The sequence below is a fragment of the Sorex araneus genome, chromosome 2 (assembly GCF_027595985.1).
Source record: "Sorex araneus isolate mSorAra2 chromosome 2, mSorAra2.pri, whole genome shotgun sequence".
Taxonomy (NCBI): domain Eukaryota; kingdom Metazoa; phylum Chordata; class Mammalia; order Eulipotyphla; family Soricidae; genus Sorex; species Sorex araneus.
This window is the reverse complement of record NC_073303.1, coordinates 281,340,038-281,363,746: the sequence shown is the minus strand read 5'-3', so window position 1 is coordinate 281,363,746 and position 23,709 is coordinate 281,340,038. Positions and strand designations below refer to the sequence as shown.

General features: G+C 46.3%; 1 protein-coding gene across 1 annotated transcript in view; it reads left to right on the top strand.

Annotated features, from left to right (window-relative positions):
- The window catches only part of BFSP2 (beaded filament structural protein 2), a 94,406-nt gene that overhangs the window by 21,483 nt on the left and 49,214 nt on the right, over nt 1-23,709 (top strand). Inside the window, exons 3-5 of the mRNA XM_055124788.1 lie at nt 9,180-9,262; nt 10,413-10,569; nt 13,395-13,556. Coding sequence (XP_054980763.1) covers nt 9,180-9,262; nt 10,413-10,569; nt 13,395-13,556 — 402 coding nt within the window. The remainder of the gene's footprint in view (nt 1-9,179; nt 9,263-10,412; nt 10,570-13,394; nt 13,557-23,709) is intronic.

Here is a 23,709-nt window from a genome sequence, read left to right as displayed (position 1 = left end):
AACTTATTTTCCCATAATTTCTCAGACCCAGAGAGATAGTGCAGGGGTTTATAAATCACGCCCTGCACGTGGGCAGCTCCTGTTCAGTCACCAGCAGCACAGTCTACCGAGTGGCACACAGGCCGCCCGAGAGAAGCCTGAGCACCCCCGGGCAGAGCAGCACCACAGCCTTGGGTCCCTGCTATTGAACTGCTGCCTGGTCGGGCAAGAGTAACCAGGAATGGCTCCTGGGCCTGCTAGACACTGATTGGGATGCTCCCAGTTCCCCCCCGCCCCCCGCAAGAAGAGGAAATAATAGAATATTGTCCAAAAGCCTAGTGTATCTAGGGGTCAACAAAAGTTATGAATACTTATATGTCAAAAACTCTAAGTCCTTGGGGCTAGAGCAATAGCACAGCGGGTAGGGCATTTGCCTTGCACTCGGCCGACCTGGGTTCAATTCCCAGCATCCCATATGGTCCCCTGAGCACTGCCAGGAGTAATTCCTGAGTGCAGAGCCAGGTGTAACCCCTGAACCCCTGAGCACCGCCGAGTGTGACCCAAAAAGGAAAAAAAAAAACAACTCTAAGTTCTTATTGAAAGAAAATGAAGAGAACACTGGAGAATGGGAAAATGCTCCGTGCTCATTAATGGGAAAAATTAACATGATTAAAATGAACATACTATACAAAGTATTATATAGATTCAGTGAAATATTCAATAACATTCTTCAAGGACTTAGAACAAGCTATACTAATATTTGTATGGAATCATAAAACTGCTCAAATAGCCAAAGCAATTATTTTTTTTCCTTTTTGGATCACACCCAGTGATACTCAGGGGTTACTCCTGGCTCTGCACTCAGGAGTTCCTCCTGGCGGTGCATGGGGGACCATATGGGATGCCAGGGATCGAATGTGGATTGGCTGTGTGCAAGGCAAATGCCCTATCTGCTGTATTATCTCTCCGGCCCCAGTCAAATTCTAAGAAAATGACAATGAGAGGTATTGCATTCCAAACTTTAAACTTTACTGTAATGGTATGGTAATCAAAATGGTGTGCTACTAGAATAAAGGTAGGTTCTCAGACAAATAGAATAGAATTGAGAGCCTAGCTAGAAACCCCCTCAGATATATGGACAGCTAATCTATGACAAACCCCTGAGGCATGAAGTGTAGCAGGAAAAGCTTCTTCAACAAATGGTACTGGGAAAACCAGATGGACACATGCAAATAAATTAAACCAGATGCCTATCTCATACCATACACAAAAGTTAAATCAAAGTGGATTAAAGGCCTTGAGACAAGATGAGACCTGTAACATACATGGTGTGAAACATAGCAGAACTCTCCAGGATATGGACCTTAGAGGGCTCCTCAATGATTTGAATCCATTGTGAAAAAGGAAAAAGACAGGAGAAGAAAAAATCAACTGGGTCTAGATCTACTTATCTCAAATTTTTTAAAATGTTTGCAAAAATAAAATCAATAAAAAATGTTTGCATGGCGAAGGAAAGAGGCTATAGAATTAAAAAAGATGACCTACATAATGGGCAAAAATATTTGCACACCATCCACAAGAGGCAAGATAAAGGGCTAATATTCTTTAAATATGCAATGCTCAAGCAAATTGCAACAACAAAATAATCCCATCATAAAATGGGGAGAGGAGATGAACAGACCCTTTCCCAAAGAGGACATACCAAAGTGTATGAAAAAGTGTTCATCATCACTTATTATGAGGGAAATGCAAATCAAAATAGCAATTAGATATCTTTGCGCACAAGTGAGGATTGCATAGATCCAAAAGACTGGAAACAACCAGCATTGGTGGGGGTGAGATGAAAAAGGAACCATTTCTAAGCACTTTCGGTGAGAATGTCATCTCGTTCAGTCTTTACGGAAAACAGGATTGGTGGCTTTTCAAAATCCCCTTCTTGATGAAAAATAGGATGGTGTTTGGGGCCGGAGCGATAGCATAGCGGGTAGGGCGTTTGCCTTGCACACGGCCGACCCGGGTTCGATCCCTGGCATCCCATATGGTCCCCCAAGCACTGCCAGGAGTAATTCCTGAGTGCAAAGCCAGGAGTAACCCCTGAACATCGCTGGGTGTGACCCAAAAAGCAAGAAAAAAGAAAGAAAGAAAGAAAGAAAGAAAGAAAGAAAGAAAGAAAGAAAGAAAGAAAGAAAGAAAGAAAGAAAGAAAGAAAGAAAGAAAGAAAAATAGGATGGTGGCTTTCTATACAACCAAGAACATCAACCCCAAGAGCTTAAAAAGATACACCTTTGAACTTAAACAGATATGTCTTTTGAAATTAAAAAGATATAAGCACACACCTAAGTTCACTGTAGTGCTAAGTACCGTAGCCAGACTATGTCCAGTGTCAGAGGAATGCAAAAAAGAAGTTGTGATACATTTACACAATGAAATATTATGCTCCTGTAAGAAAAGATGAGATTGCTGTAACTTGGATGGAACTAGAAGGCATCACATTAGGTGAAGTAAGTCAGAGGAGAAGGATGAATGCCATGTGGTCTCACTCCTTCCTCTGTGTTACACAGCAAAACAAAGGGATAAATAGTACAGAATGAGGATCAACCTTTAGTCAAAGATTACACAATGGAGATTACTAAGCAATGAAGCAGTGGGCAGAAGCAGTGTAGAAGGGGAGGAAGAGGCAGAATAGACTTGACAGAGGACGGTGGTAATGGCCGGAGGGTGTCCTGGGCACTTTGGTGGTGGCATAGTTGCAGTAACTCTGTACATCAAAGTGACAAATGTTATGGTGCTATAACCGTGATGTATTAATGTTATATCATTATAATTGTGTTACCTAGAGTGTAATGATTTGTTTAAACATTTTAAATAGGAAAAAAGAGAAAGGATTGGTAAGGCAAAACAGGTGTCTCAAAGACTAGAATAAAAGAGTCTGTAGGAAGAAAGAGGAGAATGTGGGAACTCTGCACCGCAGGGGTTTTCGGTGAAGAAGGGGAGAAGTGGGTGGGTTTGAGACATTGGGTGGGGGTGGAATTGACTAGACTTGGTGTTGTATAAGATGTCGGAGATGAAAAAAAGTAAGATGTCAAGACTGTGTCTCTGGTTAGATATGGAGCTGTTATGTTCCATTTATCGACATGGAAAAGAATAAGAGTGGAGGAAAGATTTAAGGGGAAAAATAATCTAAGATTCCACTTTGGGACATGTTAAGTTTGAAATGTCTGAGAATCACCCAAGTAAGGAATAGAGGAAGGAGAGTGGGATGTGCCAGCCTGAAACTGGAGGGAAAGTTCTGGATGAGAGATACCCATGTAGAAATTATTAGCATAGGTACTGGTGTCTACATACAGGGAACAGATCCCTTAAGGGATAACAAAGAACAACCCTCAGGCCTAATTCTGAGAAACGGGGTACGAGATAGAGAGAAAGACCTAGTGAAGGAGACTGAGCAAGTATCATCAATAAACTTGAAAAGAGGGCCCGGAGCGATAGCACAGCGGGGAGGGTATTTGCCTTGCATGCAGCTGACCCAGGTTCAATCCCCAGCATCCCATATGGTTCCCCAAGCACTGCCAGGAGTAATTCCTGAGTGCAGAGCCAGGAGTAACCTCTGAGTATCACTGGGTGTGACCCAAAAAGCCAAAAAAAAAAAAAAGTTGTAAAGGTGTGCCATGGGAAGCTAGAGGAAGAACACAGAACAGACTGTGATACAGAGCCATGAATTGTCAGCAGCGAGAGGGGAAGAATCCGGAAAGAATTCACAGGGCAGTGCAGTCTCCGCCATTGCGGAAAAGCAGGGCTGGAGGGTCCGGAGGGATCCAGAATGTTTCTTGTTCATTTATTGCTGGAGCAAGTCATGCTAAGCGCTCATCCGAAACCCAAGAGTCAAGGAGACATGAGAAAGGGACCCTTGCTCCAGCCTTGTCCCACCTGTATCCCCCTTCCAGAGGCCAGTCTTGCCCTCCTTCTCCTCATACCTACAGCTGAAGCTTCCGAGATGCCAATCTTTCACTCCAAACAAGGCCTGCAGGAGGCTGGAGCAATAGCACAGCGGGTAGAGCATTTACCTTGCACGCGGCCGACCCGGGCTCAATTTCCAGCATCCCATATGGTCCCCTGAGCACCGCCAGGGGTGTTTCCTGAGTGCAGAGCCAGGAGTAACTCCTGTACATCACCAGGTGTGACCCAAAAAAGAAAAAAAAAAAAAAAGGCCTGCAATGGGCTTTTGGCCCAGTGACAACCCTTTTGAAACTACCACTTGTCCTCTTTTTTTTTTTTTAATACTTTGTGTGTCAGTCCCTCATCGGCCACCACCAGCTCCATTTATTCTAATAACTGCCTCCACGGTGAGGCGGACAGCAGGACGGGATCAAATTCTCCTAGTTCAGTGACCAGCGCTTGTCCGAGAACATGGGCGGGGAAGGCTGACAGGAAACTAACGAAGCGGAGAGGTCGGCTTTCAGCTGGGCACAGAGCCAGGCTGCACACACGGCGCTTTCCCTGACAGTGACTGGCCCCCACACTGACTTGTGGCCATCAGTCACAGACCCTGACGTTCGAGGCCCCTGCAAGGCTGCAGAAACACAGGTACAGTTAATTCTCACGGCAGCCCGGAAGCTGGGATTGGCATTTCTGCTCACTGTGGACAAGAAACGAATTCTGAGATATTTGCCAAGGAAAATGGCTCTAGCTGGTGAGTGGAAGAGAACAGAATCGGGGCTGGAGAGACAGTACAGCCAGTAAGACACTTGCCTTATGCAGCCCACCATGGCTTAACCCCCAGCACCACACAGGGTTCCCAAGCCCTGGCAGGAGTGATCCCTGAGCACCACTCGGCCGCCCCTCCCCCCAGCACAAATACACACTGTCCAACAGACCTGTCCGCCAAGTTCTCTCAGAGTGGTGAGGGAGGGGCTGGAGCCTCAGGGTGGGTGTGATGACTCAGGTGCTGAAATAATCCCTAGAGATTGAAGAAGGCAGGAGCTCAACCCAAAACTGAGGTCAGGGGCCAGAGAGACAGCAAAGCCGGTAGGGCACTTTCCTTTCAGGCGGCCGACCCAGCTTTGATCCCTGGCATCACGTATGTTCCCAGGCATCGCCAGGAGTGATTCCTGAGGGCAGTGCCAGGAGTAAACCCTGAGCATCGCCAGGGATGGCCCTCCAAAACCAAAACCAAAAAGCCTCAAGGTCAGCCTCCATTGTGTCTCCTCTCTCCCCCACTGCTGCCCCATCATCAAAACCAGACAGATCCCTGCCCGCCCCCTACCTCCAGCCTTCTTAAAGGCATCGACCACTCCATCCCAACCTCCATCAAAACTGCTATCACCTCCCGAGGCTCCTGGCTGGTCCCTGGACTGACCTTTTGGTTCAGAAAGCCTCTCCGACATCTAAGCCGTCACCCCTGGCAACCTTACGCCCCAGAAGTCAAAGGCGCCACCCCCAAACTGAGCACAGCTGTGCCCACCCCACTCCGTCATCCACTCCCCGGCATCTTCAAGGCTTCCGCGGCATGGTCTGGCCTTTGCCTCCCCACTTCACCCACCTGGGATGAAGGCACATTCCCCTACAGCTACACAGAAGAAACGAACGCTCACTATGGGCAGAAGGAATGAAGTCCAGGTACAGGAAATTATCCTGCCGCCCAATTTTGTGGAGAGTCATGGAACTCGGGCTGGAGGGAGGAATTGCTCTTTGCAGAGAAGAGAACTTGGTTCAAAATCTGCCCTGATTTTCCAGGTTGATCGCTTTCCCTCAGCAAAGTATTTCAGGGGAACCTGGGAACCCTGGTGGAGGGAGGTGGGCATTGGTGGAGGGGTCAGTGATGGCACATTGTAGGTCAACAACCCAGCTATGAATAACTGTGACTCATAGTGCTTAAATAAAATTTTTATAAGGAAAAGTTTTTTTGTTTTTTGGTTTTTTGCTTTCTGGGTCACATCCGGCGATGCTCAGGGGTTACTCCTGGCTCTGCACTCAGGAATTACTCCGGGCAGTGCTTGGGGAACCATATGGGATGCTGGGGATTGAACCTGGGTCAGCTGCATGCAAGGCAAACGCCCTATCCGCTGTGCTATTGCTCCAGCCCCCAAGAAAAGAATTTTGGGTAGGAGATAAGTAGCAAAATAAGGTAAGTTTATTTGGGAAATGAGGAGAGGGAGAAAGTCTCATGTTCAATAGAGAGCACAGGCTTCTCCAAAGTGGAGAGAGGCCAGAATGGATTTTGGAAGGAAGTGACATATGGATATTTTCCATAATTGCCTTGGTCTGAAATTCTTTACACAAGCAGGAGTTAATCAGCCTTTTCCTGGGGGAAAGCACTTGGTTCTGCTGGTCCATTCCTGAGTTCTTATTGCAGCCTTTTCCCCTGCTGTGCTGGCTCCTCTTGTCCCAGCCTTCTCTTTTTGGGGTCCAGCCATGCTCTGGGCCTGGAATCCTGCATCCAAAGGCTTTGTCTTGAAGGGTCTTTATCTCAAAGGCTGGTTGAGGTTCCAGACAGCATTCTTTCCAATACACATCACCAGAGGGGTCCCCCCCACCCCCCTTTCTGCCTGCAAGAAACCTAGTGTCCTTCCTGGCTGGCTCCCTGCAAAGGTATTGCTGTGGCAGCTCTCACCAGCTTTAGTTTCTTGTGGATGGTGAGTATGAATAGCACACGTATGTATGCGCAGAAAGCACACCTCTGAGTTGATTCCTTGAAGGAATCAGTAGCAGCAGTAATGGTCATTTCAGCAATAGTCCAACAATAGCAACCACCACCACACACACAACCGCCTGAGCGTGTGTGATTTCCTGTATCTCAGGCCCTTAACCATTTTTGTCATCTGATTGGTTGTGCCTGAGGGAAAGACGGGTCTGTGGGTTCAATGAATCAAGATCACGTATGTAAATGAATGAATGACCCAAGTATTGCAAAAGTCAGGCGTCTTGGTAATCTGTCTCCTCCCTCCTTCCTTACTTCCTGCCTAGCAACGTCTTTCTTTGTTAGTACACAGCTTTCCTCCAGTCTAGCTTTCCCCAGTAGACAAAGACCAGCCTGTGAGCCTAGGGAGGGTCCCCTACTAGGGAACTAGCCTTCCCTGTTCCCTCCAGGCTCTGGCGTAGGATGGGAGCAGGCAAACCTGGGCTATCCCTTACTGAAAATCCTCCTCTGAGTCAGTAAGGAGTCCAGAACCCAATCACGTTCATGTGCAAATAGACTGATTAAAACGCTTAAAACAGTGATTTTCATCCTTCTAAAGTTTATACACTCCAAACGGAAAAGAAAATCTCGCCTTAGGGCTGGAGTGATAGCACAGCGGGGTAGAGCGTTTGCCTTGCATATGGCTGACCCGGGTTCGATTCCCAGCATCCCATATGGTCCCCCAGCACCGCCAGGAGTAATTCCTGAGTGCAGAGCCAGGAGTAACCCCTGTGCACCACTGGGTGTGACCCAAAAGAAAAAAAACTCTCCCCTTATACACATATGTGTGTATGTATAAAGTTTCTCAGGTTAATGAACTCTGGGGTGGTGGCTCAAAAAATTGAGCACATGGTTTGCACACAGAAGCCCTGGTTTCCGTCCCTGATGCCACATGGTCCCCCCAAATTGGCAGGAGCAAGCAATGCCCCAGAGGATCCCCGAAGCACCAGGTGAGCTCCCTAAACATGCAAAAAATGGTTAAAGGGAGAGCTAATTCCCACCCATTGAGGAGTCTGAAGGGTTTAGGAAACCAAGTAAAAGCTCTCCACGTTTCCATAAAAAACCTGCATAAAAGCACAATACTTGTTTTCACTTGTCTGTTTTGAAATTATAGAGCTACTGTATTACACTAATGCAGTGGCTCTGGCCACATGTGGCTATTTCAATTAACTAGTTTAAACTTTTCCTTTTCTAAATAAAAATGCTTATTTTTTAAAATTGAATCATAGTGAGATACACAATTAACTAATTTAAATTAAAAACATGAAATGTTGAGTTTCTCTTGCTGTTGTGGCTGCTGTGCTGAACGAAGAGCTCGGCCTCCTCATCACAGAAAGTTCTGCTGGAGAACACTCATCCGGAGGTTTGCATCAGTTCTGCAAGTCACCCATGACCAGAAAACATTAAAAGCCATTAAGTCAAGTCAGTGAAATTTCATTTAAGGAGCCAGAAATTTTTTGGTGAGGTGACCAAAAGCTTATCACTATAGCGAAGTCTAAGAACAATTTCAGCCTGAATAAATATTTGGCCTCTAAAACCCAATTCTATCAGCAATTAAAGAATCAGATTTTGTTTTGCTTTTGTGTGTATATGTGTCCTTTCTCCCTGATGTCGGTGGGCCCCACTGGTGACTTATGTGAAGCAGGGAGGAGAAAGATGGTCACTTTCTCCTGATCCACCTCTGCCACCTGGGACCCAGAGTTACTGAGTTATAATGTCTGACCTCTTGGAAAAGAATTTCAGGAGTAGACAAGCAGTGAAGTAAGCAGATTTTATTTGGAGGTTTTTGAAGGAGAAGAGGAAGAGAAAGTGGGAGAAAGTGGAGAGTAATGGCTCAAGAGAGAAAGGGCTTCTCCAAGGGTGGAGAGAGCCCCTACACACAGCCCAGCATTAGACATGAAAGCATGAAAGTACACATCTCAAGAGGGGAGATGTGGGTGACACATGTGTTCGGCCACGTGGGCAAAGGCAGCACATGGGATCAGGCAGCATATGCACGCTCTTCCTTTGTTCAAAGTGGCCTTTATAGGGTTTTTCCAACCTGCCCCCACATCGGGCTTCTACCTAGGTCAAAGTCCGTTGTTAAGGAGGTTGCTTAGGGGGGGTAGGGTTGGGAGTGGTGATGGTCTTCTTTGAAATTTCTTTGCTGGTCGTTTGTTCCTGTTGTAGCTTCTGCTGGGGGAGGGGGGCCAGGGTGCAGCCTCCTCAGGGTCCATTGCTGGTGCCAGGTGAGGGTCTTATCAGGCCTTAGTTCCTGTTTTCTGCAAGGTTGGCCTTTGCAACTTCAGAGCTATTACTTCCCAGGAAATTCATTGCCTTGGGAGGGGCGTTCCCTGCCTGCCTGCGTGCCTACATCATCCCCCCATACCTTCTTAGAGAGAAGCACTTACATTCCAAATGTATTTGCTGTAAGAAAGATGCTCTGAGTCTGCAGCGTCTCAGTGCCCAGCTCCGGTCCCAGGAGAACAAGGAAAGATTTGCCAATGACCATGTAAGTCTCCTTTGGTCTTTTTGATCATTCTAGGTGGCTGAGGCAGTCCTGGAAAATGCCCGGCTCACGCTGCAAATGGAGAATACCCAAGCAGGTGCAGAGGACTTGAAAGAGAGGTAACAGTCTGCAGCGCAGGGGCTAGCCCTTCTGCACCCCAGGCTCCTGGGCAGATGGGTAAACAACAAAAATAATTATGTATCTGTTGACTCCTGGAGGACTGGAGGGATGCCCAGGGTCTTGCGGAATCCAGAGCAAAGATGGACAGGTGCAAATCCTCCCATAGGCATAGACTAGACCCCCACAACTCCGTAATTTTCCCTAGAATCACTTGGTGTGGAGTATGGGTGAGCAAAGCTAACATGCTTTTTAGAGAGGATACAGATTACTGTACCCACCCTCAGAGTTTCTGGTTTAGGAGGTATGGGGTGAGAAATTTCTATCCCTAGTAAGTCTCAATGAACCGCTATGCTGCGGTCCCGGGCCCCATTTTGGTGGCTTTGTGCAACAGTTCTCAGTCCTGGCTGTATATCAGAGCCACCTAAATGCAGTGTGCAACCACAAGCACTAATGAAACCCGGCGCCTGAGGGGGCTGGCCCCAGATTCAGTGTTGCTAAAGATTGCCGGAAGGTCTTACTGAGCGTTGAGAGACCTGCTTCTTGCTTGGACTCGGTACAATGCTTCCCCCAATGTGTACATGGCTACTAGAACTTTCTAAAGGGCTTGAGAATAAATATTTTGTTTTTAATAGTTATTTATTTATTGGGGGCTTGGGGGGAACGGTGTCGGGGAGGGCGAATCACACCTGGTGGTGCTCAGGCTATGCTCCTGGCTATGCTCAGGGGATCATAAGCAGTGACTGAGATCAAACCAGGGATGGCCACATGTAAGGCAAAGCATTAGAACACATGTTTTGCAAGCAGAAACCCTAGGTCCAACCCCCAGCACCACATAGTTCCACGAAGACCACCGGGAACAACTCTTGAGCACCACCGGATGTCCCACCCCAAACAGGAACTACAATGGCCCGAGCTCCTGGAGAACTTCCCCATCCTGCTCTATTCCCGTTCACCATGTTATTGGAAGTCTCACTCTCATTTTACTAAATGTGTAACAATTGCACCACCCGTGCTCTCAAAGCTGTTAACAGTGACCTTTCACATCCATTGTCTAACTGTCACATAATTGACCTGTTGGTACATTAAACAGCAGTTATTTTTTTTCCTTTCCGATTGCCAGCTATGCTGATTAAGTTCCTTTATTTGCAGATATGAAAGCGAGCAATCATTTCGAAAATCAGCAGAAGCGGAAATTAGCTCTCTGTACAAAGTCATTGATGAAGCTAATTTGACAAAAATGGATCTAGAGAGTCAAATAGAAAGCCTGAAAGAAGACCTTCGCATTCTGTCGAGGAGCTATGAAGAGGTAGGTGGGGCTGGGTGGGCCCTGGGTGGCCTACAGGCCCAGAGACCCTCCACTGTCAGCACTGCGATGCCCCTTCTTAGCCTCTACACAGTCCTTGTCAGCGTCACAAGGGAAATACAGTGAAATCCTTCCAAGTCTGGGTAGGGGATCTGGTTAACTCAGAGTCTCAGCCAACTGGCGTTAGGACCCAAGTGACACATAGATGGGAAGAGGTCCCAGGAAATTCTGGTGAGTGCTGGGACCCCGGCCTAGCCGAACATCCCCTGCCTCCTGGCATTCTCGGTGATGGGTGATGTTTCCCACCCTGTAAAGGACAGAGAAGGGAACTTGAAGGGTGTTTCCGGCTGTGCTTTACACACACTGTTTAATGTGATAAGTTTGGATGACTGAGGACGAGACCAAAGGGCCCCCAGCCACCTGCAGAAACCACATGCAGGCCACTCGCTTTCCGACCGAGCCCTGACATGTTTTCAGCTGAAAAGTCAAAACCCACGCAATCATCTTCACTTGTCAGGAAGTTCCTTCTTCTGTCTAACCATAAGCAAACTGACAACATATAAATCTATTTCTTCCTCCTCCTCTTCTTAGCTAATATCCCACTTTAAGCCCTTTTTGTTTTTTGTTTTTTGTTTTGGCTTTTTGGGTCACACCCGGTGATGCACAGGGGTTACTCCTTGCTCTGCACTCAGGAATTATCCTTGGCAGTGCTCAGGGGACCGTATGGGATCCTGGGAATAGAACCCGGGTCGGCCGCATGGAAGGCAAATGCCCTCCCCGCTGTGCTATCACTCCAGTCCCCACTTTAAGCCCTTTTTAAAAATTTCTGGGCCACACCAGCAGTGCTCGGGGTTTCCTCCTCACTTGTGCTCAAGGGACACTCCCCCCCTCAGCTTTTTATTGATTCACAGTGAGGTACAGTAACAAAGCTTTCATATTTGAACTTCGATCATACAATCATCAAACACTCATCCCTTCACCAGTGCACGTTTTCCACCACCTAAGTTCCCATTCCACACCTCCCCCTGCCTGTGTGGCAGACAATTTGCACAGCACTCTCTTTCTCTACTTCGGTTACCTTCGATATTTGAGCCCAGTCCCACCACCACTCACACCTGCCGAAAAGGCAATGCTAGACAATGTGTTTTGTATTGTTTGTTATGGGTACAATATAATGTCACGTGGTCCCAAGAGTGGTCATGCACTTTAGGAATTCTAAAATTTTAATTATAAGGGTCTGGAGAGATCGATGCAGCAAGTTGCTCGGGTCCGAGATTCGTTTGTGTGTCTCGTGGCAGTGGGGGAGCTTAAGAGATGGTGGCCATGTGTGGGCGTCATCTCAGGGTCCCATTGTGGGGGGGGGGAAGGAGAAGGACCGACTCCTCCCCTGTTCTGTGAGTCAAGGAACATTCTTGGTGATATTTGGAGACCATATGTGATGCTGAGGATTGAATCAGGTCAGCCATGTATAAGGCAAACACCTTAACAGCTCTGTACTATATTTCTGGCCCTATGACTTAAATAATATATATATATATATGTATATATACATATATATAGTAGTTAGGTAAAATGTTTAGGATAGTATTAATGCTTATGGTTTTGATGTACAGTTATCATATCTGCACTATCTCCATCTCCAAAGTGCCCCAAATCCTGTCAGTGACCTTTTGTCATGTCTAGTCTGCCTCTTCCTCCCTGCCGACCCCCGCTGCTTGGTAATCTGAACGTAAAATCTAAAGTGAAGGGATGGTCACTGTTTCATACTGTCCATTCCTTGCTTTGCTTTTCTATATGCCACAGACAACTGAGACTAGCTGTATTGACCTTCTCCTCTAACTCATTTCACTTGGCATAATACCCAACAGTGTCATCTTAGTTGTAGCAAACTGCAAGATTTCATCTTGTCTTGTAGCCAAGTATTGGCTCAGTGCTAAAAGTGGGACAAATAGGATTTGACATATACATATATATATAGTCAAATAGAATTTTAATATTATAGATAAGGCCTGCACATATATTCCATAATGCATGCATATATCATATGTATATACATATATACCCAGCATATGCATGTGCATATATACCTATATCGCTCCAAGGCCCATATGAGGTGTCTGTTATTGAAGTCAAGTCAACCACATGCAAGGCAAATACCTTACCAGCTATACTATCTCTCTGGCCCCTCTGTTCTTCTGGATATATATCATTCTTACTATTATGAGATAATACCTCATTGTCATTTTGATTTGCATAATAAGTCAGAATGAACCCTTTTTCTTATGCCTACTGGCCATCTGTATATCCTCAGGAAGGTATCTATTCATCTCCTCTTCCCATTCTTTGAGGGAGTTATTGTTTTATTGTTGTCATTGAGATTTGTGTGTTACATATCTTAAATATTAGCTCTTTATCCGATGTAGCCCAACTACAACCCTTGAGAGACACTAAAGTTATCTTTAAGTCAGTTCTAGCCTACTCTGACATTGTGAAATTTATAGATTTCATCTTGCATGACATTATGACATTCATAAATTTCACCTTGTTGCTTTCAGTGTGTAATTCTTATTTACTTAGTTTGATGATCGCTTTGGGTGAGCCTGGGCTTAGGAAGACTAGCATAGAATGCATCCTTAAGTAAAGAGAACCTGCTTCTTCCGCCAGGAAGAAGTTCAGAAGACTTTGCCAGTCTCTCTGAATCCCCATATCCATTGGTAGCAGAACGACAAGCTCAAGTATTTCGCAGAGAGCTGGCTTCCGCTGGTGAGAGCTCTGTGCTTTCTCCTCCCTCTGTGTAACTCACCTAAGCTCTGCATTGTCGTTTCCAGGATATGAAAGTGCTCTGCAAGCAGTTGGCAGGGTCTGGCCTAGAACAAATGGATATTCCCCTCAGCGGTGGTCTGGATGACATCCTTGAGGCCATCAGAATTCACTTGGAGAGATACATGGAAAAGAACCAGGTGGAGGCAGGAGCCTTTCTCCATGCCAAGGTAGGAAGGCAGAGCCTGCACCCACCATCTGTCCTGGGCAAAAGGAGACAAGAGAAGAGACTGAAAAATAGTGTGCAAAAGAGAAAATGCAACTGCTTCCATCTCATTAGGCACAAAAGAACTGTCACTGTATCACTGTCATCCCGTTGCTCATCGATTTGCTCAAGTGGGCACCAGTCACGTCTCCATTGTGAGACTTGTTACTGTTTTTGGCATATTGAATACGCCACAGGGAGCTTGCCAGGCTCTGCCGTGCGGACGAGATACTCTCGGTAGCTTGCCAGGCTCTCTGAGAGGGGCGGAGGAATCAAACCTGGGTTGGCCGCGCGCAAGGCAAATGCCCTACCTGCTGCGCTATTGCTCCAGCCCAGGCACAAAAGAAAGGCAATTAAAATAATATTTTACTTCTCTATCTAAAATCAAAAGCAAAAATTGTTTCATGGCCGTCATATATGTGAAGTAGATTCTGTCCTATATTCTTATTTTATTTTATTTTATTTATCTCTTGAGATTTATTCGGGAGTCTCTGGAACAAGTCTGGTAGATGAACTTATATGGTGATGTGGGAGTAGCTGCTGGGGGCTTCTGGAAGTACAGGGATGTGGAAGAAGGTTGCCCATCCCAATTCTGAGAAGGCCTGGAGTTTTCAGCCAAAAATGAACCTGTGTTCCTGAAATTTCGGGCAGATTAGGATCTCTGTGATACTCACGCGAGGTGGTGGAGTCTGGCCAAGGCATGGCAGTGGCTTATGGGTGTGGCTGCTGGGGTTTTGCTTGGGCAGATGTCCTCGGCTCTTTTATTTTTTTCTTTTTGGGTCCCACCTGGTGATTCTCAGGGGTTACTCCTGGTTCTGCACTCAGGAATTACTCCTGGCAGTTCTGGGGGCGGGGGCCATATGGGTGCTGGGAATCAAACCTGGGTCGGCTGTGTGCAAGGCAAATGCGATGTGCTATTGCTTCAGCCCTGTCCTATGCTCTTGAAGATCACAAACTAACACAATGGACTAAGCACCTGTAGTGCCGCAGTCTGCCATTTGAATAATCTGAATACTAACCCTAAGAAAACATTGAGAATACAGGTAAGGTTTACATCCAAATAAACTCACTAAAACATTCATTTTAAGAGCAAAAATATTTGTGAGAAAAATATGTACGTTTCCTAATAGAAAAACAATTAATTTACAACCTGGCCATTAATAAAAATGGTATTCACGAATCACTTTGAACAACATGGAAAATATTTATGCTAAAAACTAAAATGTGAAAGGTGGAGTACAGATTTATATCTACCATAGGTTAACACATCTTTTTCTATAAAGGACCAGATAGTAAATAGTTGCTATTTACTATACCTCTGTGTAACTCTACCACTGTGTGCAAAAGCAGCTGTGAGTGGTAAGTAACGAATGAGAATGGCTGCATTCCAATAAAATCTTATGTATGTGGCAGAGAGGTAGTATAGTAGGGAGGTCACTTGTCTTGCATAAAGCCGACTCTGGTTTGATCCCTGCAATCACCTATGGTCCCCTCTACCTCACTAGGAGTGACTCCTGAGCACAGAACCAAGAGTAAGCCCTGAGCACAGCCTGTACAAGCCTCCCCCCCAAAAAAAATACAAAACAAAACCATTCTTTACAAAAAAACAGAATGTGAGGGGATCTTGAGGAGATCTTGTTCTTAGGCAGCAGTTATTCCACCTGGGCATATACAGTGGGATAAAGCATTCAAACAAATAAATTTATAATCAAGAAAAGATCAGAAAGAAGCATTAAAATATTAGTGCTGTTCACGGTTATTGTCCTTGAGGAATGAACGTACTTGACACTTTGAGATGATTTTTTTTTCCTTATTTCTCAAGTTTTGCTTAAGTACTATGCATTTATTCATGGAGAAAAAACAAGTTTTATTAAGACTCATAAAAAGTGAAGGAATTAGCCCCTCCCATTCCCTCAGAATTGGAAGCTGCAAAGTCTTGACTCTTCCATTCTCTCTCACCCACTCATGACTTTGGAATTTTGCGGCTGGAGAGGAAGCCAGCCCATAGGAAGAATGGAAAGTCCCTTTCTGAGAGCACCGTGGGATGCTCCCGTGTTTGGTTCCCACTCAGTGACTCAGCCAGTGGCTTCACAATCCAGTTATTCCCATGCACTTTGCAAAGTGCTCCTGCGCAAGCCTCTCCAAGACCAATTAACTCCAAAGATGAGAGGAACTTGGTGGGTTTTGAGCTCCCTGGATGATTCTACTACACGGCCAAGGTTGATATCCACAGGAGAAACTGCCAGAAGGAAACCTCTGATATTCTTCCTTCTACTGGGAACTCTCAGTTCCTTGCACCTCGCTGTCAACAGGAAGCTTTCTGGCAGGGTCTTCTCCCAATTCTAGATCCCCAGTGCTCTCCGGCCCAGAAAGGATCTTGATTCCTATATTTCTCCACCCTGTCCTCTTTCGACAGTTCCCTTTTTCTTAACACTCTTTGGGTCAGGCCCCTACAAACCCTTTTATTGACTTTGTTTTGTGTTTTGGCCACAGCCGGTGATACTCAGGGTTTACTCCTAGCTCTTGTTCAAGAATCACTCCTGGCAGGACTTGGGGTACCATCTGGTGTATCAGGGAATCAAATCCAGGCTGGCTGTGTGTAAAGCAAGTACCTTACCCATTTTACAGTGGCTCCGGCTCCACTACAAACACTTTTGATGGCGAGACTTACCTAGTGACTCCACAGTATATGGCAACCTGTAGACCAACCTGGTGGAACTGGAAAAAATTAGAAAAGGAAGCAAAGTATAGGTCTGATTCAGTCCATTGCTTCTTAGAAGATTCGTAAATGATGAATGACCTAAAACCCCATTGCCCTCACTTTAGAGGTGAAGAACTGGAGCCCCCAAAAGGCAGCTGGCTGCCTGGAACCACTTCTCAGTAGTACCGTAGTCACTCAGCACTCCTGATTCTCCATTCTGGAACCTTCTCTCAGCAGGGGACTGGTGCTTCTCCTGGGAGCCTCTCCCAAAGCTAAATCCCCATGACCTGTGGTTTGCCCGGCAATTCTGCAGCTGGCACTGCATTTAGTGGTGATTTCTTGGGGAAAGGGCAGAGTCATTACTGTAGAATGTGGAACAGGAACAATCAACCTGGCAGTAAGAGTCATCCCACACTGTCTTGAAGATCGTCACCAGTCCCACAATAATTCAAACATTAATTCTGAGCAGATTTATTAGTGTTTCATAACAGTAATCTAAAAAGCCACATCTCAGAGAAAACAGACAGGACTTGTTTCAGTGTAGCCAGCGCGGTCTGGGCCTCTTGCAGAGAGTTGGAGCTCGGGAAATATTTGCAGAATAAGTGAATTCCTCTGATCATCAACAAGATCAGAACTGACAGCCGGACATCCAACAATAAATAGTTTTGTCAGTTGTAGGCATGCCCCTAGGGGCTGACTTTGGCCTATTCTGAGTATCTCTTGTCAGTTTCTTGGAGACAGAGCATACATGTGAACTGGCTTAGCACACACACTGCTTTGAAACCTTTTGCGTAGAGAATACAACTAATTACCTTTCATCCAGGGAGGCTGGAAATTAATTGCTGTGATTAATTTATAACTTCATTTAGTATCCCCAAGAAAGAGATCCCGGGACAAATATTGAAGTAAAGGAGTTTGTTTGGAATTTGGGAGATGGCGCAGGGCCACAAAGTACCAAGAGAGAAGATGCAGAGGCGAGAACCAGCAAAGAAAGCCTCACCCAACCAGCTACCCCAAGGGAGGGTGCAGCCACGGGGTTCTGGGCAGCAGAAAAGAGGAGGGAGGGGAGCAAGGGAGAAAGAGGAGGAATAATATCATCTCTCCCAATCCTCTGGTGTCTGCTAACGGAGTAGCCTTTCAAAGACCGCAGAGAACAGTCTCAGCAAAGACCTACAGAATCTGGCAGTGGGCAGTGAGCAAGGGAGAAGCAAGCTGGCAAGCCCAGTGGTGGTAGTGCTAAAGCCGTGTGCTGCCAGCATCTGCTACCACTTACCTGCCACCTCTGTTGTTTTGTTTTCTGGTGGGGGGTGGGGAGAGGGTTGATTTTTGCATCATACCCAGTGACACACAGGGGCCATATGGGATGCCAGGGAGTGAACCCAGGTGGGCCATGTGCCAGGCAAGTGTCATACCCGCTGTACTATCTCTCCAGACCCTGGCTTTGTTTTCAATCACTAGAGGTGTATAAAGAAGGGCCAGGAGACAACACAAGAGGTAGAGTCTGTGCCTGTCATGTGCGAGGTCCTGGCTTCAATTCCTGCCTGGGCATGACACTTGCCCTCAGCACTGTGGGTGTGGTCCCACACCCCCCAATAATACCACAGCACAGGGACCAAGCTCGACCTGGTCCGCACCACCCAGGAAGTTTCTGGGTGGGGGAAGGAAGGGCTGGCTTCAGGCCTCTTCTTCACTCTGCTGAGAGTAGCCCCATTTTTCAATTTTTTTTTTCCACGCACCTGGTTGTTATCAGGCCTTTATACTCAGGGATCACTCCAGGTAGGGTTAAGGAAAACATATGTGGTGCTGGGTATTGAACTCAGGTGAGCTGCATTCAAGGCAAAAATGGCTTACCTGTTGTGTTACCTCTCCAGCTCCAAGTCCCCTAGCCTCATTTTTCTTTAACAAAAATGTCCTGGCTAGGATTCATGCAGTAATCACATTCTCTCTGGCCTTGGTCTCCTGGGAATCAGGAACTCAAGTCCAGTTCAGGAAGTTTCTCAAGTTGCACGATTCGGTGAGAAGAGGATTGACTTAGTCCAGTGAGTTCTGGAAGGTATGGTTCTTCCTTCTCCCTTTCTGGGTGTTACCCAACTGAGGAGATTTGGGGATTCTTTGGGACCCACAGACAATATGCCATAACACCCTAAGACTTCCTTGCTGGCCATGAAATACTCGCCCCATTTGCTGGAAGCAAGAGCTCTGACGGCACCCTCTCTCCTCCTACCTTCTCTCTTCCTGCTGCCTTCCTCTCGCCACCACTCTCTGCGTCTGTTCCTCCCTGTCTGCTCCACCCAGGCACACAGTGACCGCAGAGTTCCTTCCCAGAAGGGCTCCTCGCCATCATTCCTGGAAGGCTCTGTTCTCCTTTCCCTACAACTGCATGATGTACAGAATAACAAAGAAAGGTGCAGAGGAGAGAACTCGGCTCCCATGTAAGGGTCCTGGGGTCAGGAGCTCCATCGCCGATCACTGCCACTGGGCCATCTGCTGTGACAGAGGCTCTGCCCAGGGTCAGGGTAAGGCGCTTGTTGTCAGGAACTTGATCTGGGTCATCATACCTCAAGCAAGACTTAGGAACAGACTTAGAAATAGAGAGGTTTGAGTGGAATGAATTACGAAGTGTGTGGTTGGAAACACACTGGAGATGGTCTAGAGCAGTACCCTAGGATCAAAACTTCTATAGGGGCGGAACGTTTGGTAGTCTGTACAGCAATCCGGTATGAAAACCACCGGGCGTTTGTGGTTATTGATGATACAACTGAGGAACTTTAGCTTCCCTCATTCTTAAAATTCTTCAAATTTTTATTGAATTTTGATTTCAATAGTTGTGTGTAGCTAGTGGCTGCCATCCTGGACAGTGTAAGTCTAGGCTGACCCTGGAGGACACTAAAAGCCTTGGTTGGTACGGCTCCGTGACATCCATTTTCACAAGGAATCTGCTCTCAAGGACAGTATTCCTGTCGGCCTTCTATTCCTAGGCCTTTTCTTAGCTTCCTTTTTTCTTTTTTTTGGAAGGACTTTCTTTTTAATTTTATTTTATTTTATCTTGCTTTTGGGGTCACACCCAGCAATGCTCAGGGGTTACTCCTGGCTCTGCACTCAGGAATTATTCCTGGCGGTGATTAGGGGACCCTATGGGATATTGAGGATCTAACCCAGGTCAGCCGCATGCAAGGCAAACACCCTACCCGCTGTACTATCGCTCCGGCCCCAACTCTCTGCTTCCTTTTTAAAGAAGAGTCAAGTTTCTGGGATATATGAAGATGAATTAAAATGGGTTCCTGGAGTCAAAGAGTTCACATGCTTTGCATGCTTTACCCTATTCCCTTCTCCTCATGGTCCCCCAAGCAATGTTAGGCGTAGCCCCTGAGTGCTACTGGGTGTGACCCAAAAACCAAAAGAATTTTTTTTAATCATTTTTTTATTGGTGAATCACCATGAGGTACAGTTACAGACTTACGACCTTTCGTGCTTGCATTTCAGTCAAACAATGATGGAGTGCCCATCCCTCCACCAGTGCCCATTCTCCACCACCAATGGTCCCAGGATCCCTCCCATCACCCCCATCCCATCCCCTTCACCCCACCCCACCTCTGGGGCAGGGCATTCCCTTTTGCTCTCTCTCTCCTTTTGGGTGCTGTGGTTTGCAATAGGCAAAACCCAAAAAATTTAAATAAAAATGAAATGGAATGGGTTTGGGGGCTACTTAAACAGACACCACTGGCTCCGGGCTACAGCTGCATTGCTGCCATGGCCACCCCCACGGAGAGCTCCTCTGAGAGTGGGGAGAGCAGATCTATTATGAGCTGCTCTAATCCAGGCTCCCTGTGTCTGGAGAGGTTGGCTATGAGGACAGCTGCTCCATTCTGCTGTGCTCACACCAGCCACTAAGGGGGGTGGGGGCAGGGGCTGCGACAGCGTTATTTCCAGTCTCTGAGTGCACACAGGGCCAGCTTTGGTAAGGAGCCCTTCACATTTGTTGCTTGAATTCACTTTTATTTAAGCATTTTTGTTGTTGTTTGCTTTGATGTCACACCTGGCGATGCACAGGGGTTACTCCTGGCTTTGCATTCAGGAATTACTCCTGGCAGTGCTCATAGGGGGACCATATGGGGACCATAATGGGATTCTGGGAGTCAAACCCGGGTCGGCCGTGTGTAAGGCAAATGCTCTACCTGCTGTGCTATCACTCCAGCCCCATATTTAAGCATTTTTAAATAGCTAATCCCTTAACTTAAAATTGAAAATTTGAAATCCCAAATGTACAAAGTCAAGTGTCAGTCAGCCCGTCTAAACACTCAGTTCTATGAGTGCTCACTACTATGAGGAGAATACATATTTTCCTTTTCTTGTATGTCTTTTCAAGAGACAGTTCATGCATATATATATATATATATAAGAAAATATCTATGGAGCCAGAGTGCTAGTACAGTGTGTAGGACACTAGTCTTGCATGCAACTGACCAAAGTTTGGTCCCCAGCATCTCATATGGTATATGGTCCCCGAGCCCTGGCAGGAGTGATCCCTGAGAGCAGAGCTAGAAGTAAAGGAGTAAGCTCTGAGCACCACCACCATGAGCATAGTTTCTGTTACTAATATGTATATATATGCACATATATATACATATATATAGGGCCATACCCATATGGGACAGAAAACTATGATCATGAACTACTTCTGTTCTATTCCTCTTTTTCACAAATAAAGTTTTATTGGAAAGGGTACATTCATTCACTTGGGGACATTTCCATGGCTGCATCAACAGAGACCACACACCTTGCTACATTTAAAATATTTGCTATCTGGTCCTTTGTAGAAGAAGTTGACCATCCCCCTTATAGGAAAAAGGTATCCCAGAATTGTTCCCCTGTGCCAAGTGGGAGGCACCCTGAGCGGTTCCCTGGGGGTTGCTCCCAGCAGTGCTTGGAGGACCTACAGTGCTGGTGTGGCTATCCATGCCCAGAGACATGTTAAGGTGCTGGTATTGCACACACCCAACCCCAGTCCTATCCCCAGCACTGCAAATTGTCCCCAGAGCTCTGCTAGAGGTGATTCCTGAGCACTTCCGGCTTGTGGCCCCAAACAAACAGACGACAAACAAAAAAAGCTATCTTTAGCTAGCCAATGTTTATATGAACTACAAATGACTGTTAGGACTTAGTGACTTATAATACGTTACTTCTGCTACTCCTGATGAAAGGAAATGTGATTTAACTGCATTGTTGGTAGATCCAAGCATGTAACTGGCATACTTCCAGATCTTCAGTAAATAAGTTAACATGTCCTGGGTGGGGCCATTGTATGTCTCCAGGGGGCAGAGGGGGAGTAAGATGTTATTCCTGGTGGGCTGGAGACATAGTACAGTGAGTAAGGTAATTGTCTTGTTCAAGGCCAACTCATGTTCAATCCCCAACACCACATATGGTCCCCTAAGCACTGCCAGGGGTGACCCCTGAGCACAGAGCCAAGAGTAAACTCTAAACACTGCCAGGTGTAGCCCTCCAAAAAATCAACAGCAATAACAGCAAGTCTTTGATCCAGAGAGGTAGAACAGCGGGTAAGGCACTTTCCTTGCACACAGCCTTCCTGGGTTCAATCACCAGCACCACATATGATTCCCTGAGCACCATTATGAGTGACAAATGAGCACAGAGCCAGGAATAAGCACTGTGCACAGTCAGGTGGGGCCCAAAAACTAAAAGAAAAATTTATTCCTGCATCCAAGATATCTACAGTAGAGTGTGGAGTTGGCAGGGGTGGGGGGGGAGGAGGGAGGGACAGCAAGACTATATCTGTGAGATTAGACGCCATGTGCCTTGAGAACAGTGCCAGCAAAGCCGATGAGAGGCACTTCCCTAGTGCCAGACCATGTTCCAAGCTCTCAGCAAAGCCATTGCCTGAAACCCACCTAACATAGAGTAGGAATTGCAATTGTGTCCACTGAACAGTTGGAAAGTGAGTCAGGGAATTTGGAACATACAGTTAAAAAGTTAGAAAGTGTCAGGGATGGGATTCAAATCATTTTTTCTGACTTCAGAATCCATTTTCTCACCTGCCCATCTCAACCAGACAGATCCCGTGGAGTGGGGTGGGGGACAGTTGGAGACATTGATTCCCTTCCTTTTCAAAAAAAAGAACGAGCAAGTGCCATTTTATGGGTTACAGAGTTGGGAGGTCTTTGTCCCAATGGGCTGAAAATGTATGCTAGGCTTCTACATCCATCATTCCAAGCCAAGATCTTTCTCAGCCCTTTGACTGTAGAATAAAATTTCACTGTGGCACAATATCAGGAGCTTCCTGTTCCCAATCAGTCACTTGCTTCCCCCTCCTCTCTATGATTTGGAATGCAATGATGTCAGTATGAAGTGGCAATGTAAGAGGCTGAAGAGCCATCACGGTGAGCAGCACCCAAAAGCACACAGCTATATTCTCATACAGTTATTGTTCACCAGTGAGTGAGAGAGAGAGAGAGAGAGAGAGAGAGACAGAGACAGAGAGACAGAGAGAGAAAGAGAGAGACAGAGAGAGAGAGAGAGAGAGAGAGAGAATTGAAGAGACCTGATGAAACCCTTTCACTGCAACTGCTTGAAGAAAGACAGAATACACATTTCAACCCAAGCATACATTCTGGGGACAAAATTCTAAAATTAGGCCTGTTATCGCTAAAGTCATGGGAATGTTCTACATACTCCACCTTCTCCAAACGCACCCGCCTCCCTCTAGAGAGACGCATTTCTTCCCACTCCAGGTCACTGCCAAGGATGATTTAGGAATGGTGATGCCACTCAGCCAAGTGGCTTGGCTTGGGAAATGTCTCTTTTTCCCTCCTCTGGGAAAACTGTCAAATATTTCAGGCTGACTTGTTCAAAAGCATGTTACAACATCTCACAGTCATTCTTGAAGTACATGGAAGTTTACATTTTTATTTGATTTTTTTTTAAATCGTATTTCAAAATGTCACCATGCTCCCTTGCCCCAGAAATATAGGAGTCGCAAGCACTGGCTTTTCAACTCCTGCAGAGAGGAGCCAAGAAGTCAAGCTGGTGTGAAGGCCTGGGACCAACACATTTGCATCTCATTACACATCCTAGCAACTGTGCTGAGCAGCAAAGCGTGGTCCTGCCTTCCTGGTCTAAGGGTGTAAAATCACATGCCTGCTACTGGGTCGTGAGGAGAAATCTTAGAGACGCTGGATTGAAATGGAAACAAGCAAAGTTATTATAATACCTGAAAAGCAAAAGTCTTTTATTTTATTTATATTTATTGCTTTTGGGGTTACACCCGGCAATGCACAGAGGTTACTCTTGGCTTTGCACTCAGGAATCACTCCTGGCAGTGCTCAAGGGACCATTTGGCATGCTGGAAATCGAACCTGGGTTGGCTGTATGCAAGGCAAATGCCCTACTCACTGTGCTA